The following is a 7,734-nucleotide window of genomic DNA, read 5'->3' as shown; positions in this document are numbered from 1 at the left end:
AGGATGGAGAAAAGGAAAATAAAATCTTTTTTGCATATAAAACTAATACAACTTGGTCTAGATATTCCCTAAGCTTTCTCCATTTCATTCTCTGGAGACAGGGGCTTCAAGTGGCAGTAGATTTTATGTCAGGAATGTCCTCTGCTTTCTCCATGGGAAGCCAAATACGTTTGGGAAGATCATAATTTTCTTGGGAACATGTGGGAATTAGAGACCTTCCACCACAACAGAGGAGGCCTAACCTGTGCTCACACATCTGGTAGGGCTAAAAATGGGCAGAAGCAATGCTGTGCCTGGCAGGTGATGCACAAAGCTACTTGTCTGAACACAGAGGCAGGAGCTGTGGGGAAAGGGCATGAAGCCTGAAAGAGAGAGGGGATGTTCTAAAGCACAGCTGATGGGGGGGAAGTGAGGTGAGAAATGGCTGCTGGGGGAGTGAACTTAGGTTAGGGCTTGGAGAAAGGAGCATCAGGCAGGGCAGGGTTGGTTTGGAGGGAGGGTGGTAAACAGACAGGACAGGAGACCCTGGAGCTCACTCCTGACACAGGCTGGAGAGATCTGCTGGTAGTAGCTCTCCCCATTGCCCATTCCTTGGCTCAACTGCTGGACCTGGCTGAGGGTTGAGAGCAACAAAGGAAGGGAAGCAGTTACACTGAGGTAGAGTGGCCTCACAGTCCTGCTTGCTTGTGAAAGTGAACTAGGGAAACAGGATGAGCAAATGTTTGTGTCCCTCTGCCTCATCAGCTCAGCTTTGCAAACTTACTGCACCCATGGCAGTGCCAAGGTGGACAACTGCAGCCACTCAACTCTCATTCCAAAACCTTTTCAACATGTTCCTTTCCTTTCCCTTCTCACAGTGGTCTGGAGGAAGGAGTGCACAATATATAGCAAGCATGATGGTGAGAGGGCGTTTCAAACTCTTTGAAAAGGGCTGTACATTTACCTTTCTTAAAGCCCCCATGGAATGAGTGTGAAATCACCTGGACTTTACAGATAGTTTAAACTGGGTTTTACTATAGCATCCAGCATGGGTAATTCTCTTAGGAAACTCCCGCATAGATTTGCCACTGCAGAGTAATCAAACACTCTGAATTCTTTCCAGCAAAACCTTTGCACAGCTCCCTAGTATCAGCACATTTCCTGTTTACACATTTTTACTGAGTGCACAAACTGGTGGGCAGCATAGTCAGCTGTGTGTTGTCCTTTAACCTGATAAAGCCAAAACTCATTGAGTTTCAGCAGGGCTTGGATATGGATTTGGGCCTGTGCAGACATCCAGCATAGCCTCCAGAGCCTATTTGTCCAGTAAGCCAATATGGTTCATTTTTTTCCACAAGAAAGACAGGCACAACACCAGCTTCATGCCTCCTGCTTCGATTCCAGTATTAGTGCATTTTACTGCTAGTTGTAGGCTTGGTCACCCACCCACAGAGTGAGGACAGAAGTTTTGCAGCTGTCAAAAATGCAAATACTTAATGGGACATTACATAACAGTACTATTTTACCTACTTCTTCTACCATACTAAATCAATATTAAGTTTATTACTTATTTAAACAACAGAGATGCTAAAAATCAATCCTGTAATGCTCATTTGCTTTTTATTTTAGGTACAGATTTCTGTTACTGCTCCTTCATATCCTGAGAGCTGGTAAGTACAGAATGCTTCACTTGGAAATTAAGCTGCCCTCCCTTTAAGATGTTTGTCCAAATAAACAAAGTGGTTGTAATATATACAATATAAACATCTGCATATTTTCAGCAAGACACTTAAGAATTCCTCAGTGTGAAATATTCTTTGACATGCATTAGGGAAAGAATTAAAAATCTATTTCTATCAGTTTGTGTACAGAGAATAACAAAGGGCTCTGCATATTTATCTCTGGAAAAAAAAAAACATTGGGGTAATAAGGGCTGTTGCCAAGTAGATCTAGCATGTATGGATAAAGCACATACTAGAACTATAATCAGGGTATCAAATACCAAATATTACTAAGTCTTTTACTAAAGTTCCAAAAATCCCTTTCAAAACGAAGGTATGGCTAAATAGCATCACCTGGTGATGTTCAAATTTTTTTTAGATTTAGACTTGTGTCTCCTTTGTTCTTGCTTAATCACCAAGGACCTCAACAAAATCAAGAAAACTCCTTGATCCCAAAATCAGGACAAACTGTTCCAGGTACAACCTCAGCAGCTGCCAGCTGGCATGTTCCTGAAGAATACCAGTGATGGAAGTGCCTCCCTCTTCCTTGCAATGCTTCCCAGAGTTTCACTTCTCCATTATGAGAAGTTTCCCAGTGTTGGAGCTGCAGCACCCTTGTTACAATTCAAGCCTGTTACTTCTTGTCTTGCCTAGCAGTGTGTAAGGGCCTGGAGAGCATACTAAGATACTGCCTTCCTTCCTATGAGTGCTATATTTCCTTCAGTGGTATTAAGGCAGGGTGCCCAACTCAGACATGTAGATGAACTATTTCTGAGTCCAGTGCACACCAACACAAAGACGTGTGCCCTTTTAACACGGCTGTCTCCCTCCCGCTCCACTGGGCGCTCTTGTCGCATGTCAAATCCCTCCCCCTCCTGTCATCTTTTTTTTTCCTAATTCACCCACCCACATAGTGCCTTCCCCCAGTTGTAATCTCTACCATCCAACCTCTTACCCAACTCCTTCACCCCCAAGTCCAACATTTAGAACTTGCACAATGCTTTGGTCTCAAATGAATTGCAGCAGAGAGGTTTTAGTTGTTGGTGGGGAGGAGAGGTAATGTGCACCCCTAAGCAGGGAGCTGTGGTCACAACCATCCCAGCCCTTTCAAGTTAGCTAACCTGTGCTTTCTGCATCACTTGTGAGCCAGCTCTTGCCTTCTCATTGGTTGGAAGGAGGAAAGGCTGCTTTTCTCATGTCTGGAGACCAGGAAAAGTGCCCTGAAAGCCAGATACTATGCTAGCCTACCTCAAGAGACCATGAGAGGTTGTAAACATCTAATGGGTGTGTCAGTGGAGGTAAGTGGGCATGCTGGTTTGCCAGCTGAGTGTGTTTATTGAGAGGGCGACACCAATGGGTAGGGACAAAATGTGATTGCTATAACATATCCACTTTGAGAAACACTGTTTTTTCTCCTGTTTATTTTTTGGGGTCTCAAAATAATAATAGCACTCTTTTTTATTATTTCCACTTGCTGTGATTTACCTGGTGTTATTTGGAATTATTTTTTAATCATCAAAAAAATAAAGCTTTAGTACTTGAATGTGTGTCTACAGCCAAAGAATCACAGAATCAACCAGGTTAGAAGAGACCTCCAAGATCATCAAGTCCAGCCAATCACCCAACCCTAACTAATCAACTAGACCATGGCACTAAGTGCCTCATCTAGTCTTTTCTTAAACACTCCAGGGACCCCAACCACTTCCCTGGGCAGCCCATTCCAATGGGCAATCTCTCTTTCTGTGAAGAACTTCTAAGATCAAGCCTAAACTTCCTCCTGCACAGCTTGAGACTGCATCCTTTTGTTCTGTTGCTGGTTGCCTGGGAGAAGAGACCAACCCCCACCTGGCTACAACCACCCTTCAGGTAGCTGTAGACAGCAATACAGTGAGTCCTAGTCTGTGGGCAAAGTGAAACATACAGGCTTCTGTGAGGCTAGGAACTCTTAGACTGGTTGGTCCTTGGAGCAAGCAGAAGGCTTTAGATTGTGAAAGATCCCTTTGGAAAACATGAGACAAATAGACCCAGAGAGAATTAGCCACCAGCAAGTCAAAAGTTAGGAATGGCTATGAAGTGAGCACACTCAGCTGCCTCATATAAATAATAATACTGAAGTCCACAATGTGGTGTAATACACTTGAAAAGAACGACATTTTCTCAACTTAACCTCCCTTTCATTCTCCCTCTCTCCTTTTATCTTGTAGTTACCGCACTGGAGGAGAAGATTGTCAGTAAACCTGGAGACAACGCTACACTGAGCTGCATTTATCGAGGAGCAGAATTGCACTTACAAAGCCTACGTGTGTATTGGCAAATAGCTGATGATCAAGAAGAGTGCTCTGTTGTACATGCACTGATCTCCGGTCAAGACAACGAAAGTGAACAGTGTGCTCACTTTAAAAACAGGACTCAGTTATTCTGGGATAGACTGGAAGAAGGCAATTTTTCACTGCTACTCCTAAATGTCAGCCACAGTGATGAGCATACCTACAAATGTGTAGTGCTGCAGAAAAAAGAATATACTAAAGTCATTCACCAGGCAAACGTGGTTCTCAGTTTAGCAGGTAAGAAGTATCACTTGCACTTACTCACCTAAATTTTCATCATAGCTTTTCAAATCTGTGCTCTTTCAATGTGATATTTAAGCATACCCTTAACTTTGAAACACGCTTCAGCCCTTTGCCGAAATGAAGTCTCCTTAATTTAAATGTTAGAGGCAGGGAATCTAAAACCAGGGAAATACCTATAACAGCTGTTTATCCAGTGTGGGTTATTTTCATCTCGGGTTTCACTAACATGAGGTCTCTAGCCCTTAAGAAGCTGCTTTTTCCTTTGGGTTTGGCTTCAGCTTTCTACCCTTCCAGTAAGTCTTTCAGCTTTCTGGCTTACATACCCAACCTGCAGGTGTTTTCCATTCAAGTCGTGAGGGTTTTGTGAAACCCAGTACTTCTACCTTGGAACCCACTGTCACAATTTTGTTTTCTCAATACCTTTCAACCTGTCAATGACTATTTCTTTTTCTTTTGCTCTCCAGCTAGCTATAGCCAACCAATACTCAGAGGACCAATGAGAAACACTAACAGCACTGAAGAGGAGGTGACTTTCAGCTGCAGGTCTGGCAATGGATACCCAAAGCCCAATGTTTATTGGGTAAATAAAACTGACAACAGCCGTTTGCCTTCATCAGAACCAAAGATCACCCTCCACGACGATGGCACTTACAGTGTTTTTAGCACACTGAAGGTTAAAGCCTCTCCTAACATGCAAATAGAGTGCTCCATAGAAAATAAAATACTGCAGGAAAACCTATCAGCCAACTGTAAGTCCCTTCATGCTACATCATGTTTTCTAGGTAGCAGGAATATCAACCACTAATGATAGGTACACATTAATTCAGTAGTTCCAAGAAATGCTGAGAAGAGCTCAAGTTTTGTTTCAAGCTAGTTATGCTTAGCTATAGATTTCATTTACTTCTTCACACTGTGTGAATATCCAGTTTAATGTATTATGACAATGTTACTGAGAAGCTCTTGCATCCAAGACAGTCACTGGGTTTTACCCTTTAGTTCCTCAGGAACGTGATAACTTGTGGGGGTTTGTTATTTGTCAAAGGGCATCATACAGCAGATCCAAATTCCTGAACCCCTACCTGACTGCTTTGCAGCACTCAAGTTTGCTTTTTGCTTTGCCTAGTTTCAAAGTTCCGATTTCAGCCTCCAAAACTCAATTTAATACAAAACACTATTTACTTGGCAGACAGGTTGGATGCAATGATTGCTGGAGGTTCCTACCAACCCCTCCCATTCTATGATTCCATGAATCTAAAGTAGATCTATGGCAAACAAGGTAGTATTAACCCACAAGTATAATATAATATAATATATAATTAATAATATAATAATTGCTGATATAAGTGATCAATTGTAAAAACAAGAGTTTAGACACTCAACTCTTCACAAAACCAGAAAACTATTTTTTAAAAACGTATTTGTGAAAAGTTCTAGGTATAGTATCAATAGTGGATTTCATGGTTTCCAAACAGCTCTGTAAAGACTCTGTCTGGAGTGGGAGAGCTTACTGGAAGTGGCTGTTCAGTCTCATTGCTGTTCCTGTTCCTGCCTCCCACCACACCTTTCTTTCACAGGTTTCTGCACCTTAGTGCAAGGAGGTTTAATTGTTTGCGACTGTAGCTGGATACCCACAATTAGTTTACCTGAACACACCAAGAAGTCACATACTCTAGACTAACAACACTGATCCCACAAACATAGCCAAATGATATAAATTATTTCCAGGAACAAAAACTCGGTATGAGAAAATTTGCACAGTAGAGTGGTTTTTTGTGTGAAAAATATGGTCAAATAGTTGCCATTGTGGCACATGAAATGTGAAAATTTCACGTGGCATTTGTATGTATGAAATGTGAAAATGTACACTTTATTACATCCTTTTTCTATTTTGTTCTAGACACACAGCAGAAGCAAAGCAGTGATTCCAGCACAGAAAGTCCCAAAAGCCTGGGGAAAAAAGGGCGAGGTGCTCAAGCAGTTGGCATCATTTCCATTGTCATTCTGATGGGTGTTCTGGTTGCTCTAACCTGCTGGCTACGAAGACGGAGGTCCTCTAAACTAGTGTCCTACACAGGTAATGAGGCACAGCATCTGCATGACCACATCTGAACAATTCTTGTCCATTTTCCAATATATTTAATATCATCCAGCACACAGATAAAAGGTAAGCTGCCTGCACACAACAGCAGGAAATCATGGTGTGATCAAAAACCTGGAGTGCCTCAGGGAGGATGTGTAGTACACCCCAGGACATTGCATGCTTTATGGTTTTCTGCTATTGCACCCTGACCCTCAGACTTCATACCCACTCAGGCTGTGATCCCTGCAGTCTGTTTCTGGACAGATGGAGGGGATGCTCCTCTGTGGAACAGGACTAAGGATAGTAGCTTAGCAGAGTCCAGAGCAGAAATCAGAGGATGATTAGTCCTGTGAGCCTTAGAGTCCCTAGCTGGACAATTAAGAGTTCTAGATCACACTGGAATCAGGCAGCTTTCTACAAGTTAGAAACAGAGCATGTCTCACAGTCAGTCTACGTTATACGTGTGTATCCCTCTATTGCTGCATCTGCCCATGGGTGGGACTCTTCAATTCTTGACATGACAGAAGAGAATGCAGCTCTAAAAGATGTGTTGTGAACCAGACTGAGCCTGCTGATATATCTGTAAGCTGCTTTGCAGATATATAAGAACTAACATCTAAGAAAAAGGAGCAGAGGCAACCACCCTTTTAATGAACAAGGACAAACCACATTTCCAATCCACACGCTCTTCCTCATGGCTAGCACACCCAGGTGTTCCAGAAAAGAGCAGGAGAAAGCAAAGTAGTGATCTTGCCCAGCATGTACAACAGCTGTGCTAGAAGCCATATCCTTCCATCAGAAACAACCTAAGCATGGTGCAGGACTCTGTCCCTAAACCAGAGTGAAGCTGTTACTTCAAGTCTCAGATTCATCCTTGCTGACAAAGAGACCTAAGTTGTCAGCCGCTAGAGTATGGAGTGCATTTTGCTGTCCAGTGAGCATTTAGCACATTGAACCCTAACTTCAGTGGATGTTGCTTAATATTAACCTCATCTAGCTAAATAATATATTTATGAGTCCTACCTGCTTACAATAATGCACTTCTTTCAACAGATGTTCAATCAAATGAAGATGAAGGAAGACTCAGCTGTAAGTATTAAAAATATTACTATTATTTATTTCAAGAGTTAATAGCTTCAGTATTCAAGTTCAGGACAAAGCCTCTGGATTAGACTTGATAGATGTTACAAACTCAAGTATGTAAACTGGCAGCCCTAACTTCTCTAAGATCTTTCCTTGAGCTCTGTAAGTGTTGCAAAGGCAGACAGAGAGCCTTGGTTCCCAGAAGTTCCTTCAACAATTCAGGCCAGACAACATGAAATACCAACAGGAGACAGAGCATACAGGTTCAAGCCACCCTCCACTCCTGTTCTAAAACCATGCT

The 7,734-nt window shown here is 42.4% G+C and overlaps 1 protein-coding gene across 1 annotated transcript; it reads left to right on the top strand.

Moving 5' to 3' along the window:
• Positions 1 to 271: 271 nt before the first annotated feature.
• On the top strand, positions 272 to 7,450 carry ICOSLG (inducible T cell costimulator ligand). Its single transcript, XM_054395338.1, has 6 exons — positions 272 to 300; positions 1,609 to 1,649; positions 3,905 to 4,264; positions 4,735 to 5,019; positions 6,168 to 6,344; positions 7,404 to 7,450. The coding sequence occupies exons 1-6, from the start codon at positions 272 to 274 to the stop codon at positions 7,448 to 7,450; spliced, it is 939 nt and encodes a 312-aa protein (XP_054251313.1).
• Positions 7,451 to 7,734: the final 284 nt, after the last annotated feature.

This window comes from Indicator indicator, chromosome 1 (assembly GCF_027791375.1).
Source record: "Indicator indicator isolate 239-I01 chromosome 1, UM_Iind_1.1, whole genome shotgun sequence".
Classification (NCBI taxonomy): domain Eukaryota; kingdom Metazoa; phylum Chordata; class Aves; order Piciformes; family Indicatoridae; genus Indicator; species Indicator indicator.
This window is presented reverse-complemented; position numbering and strand designations above follow the sequence as displayed.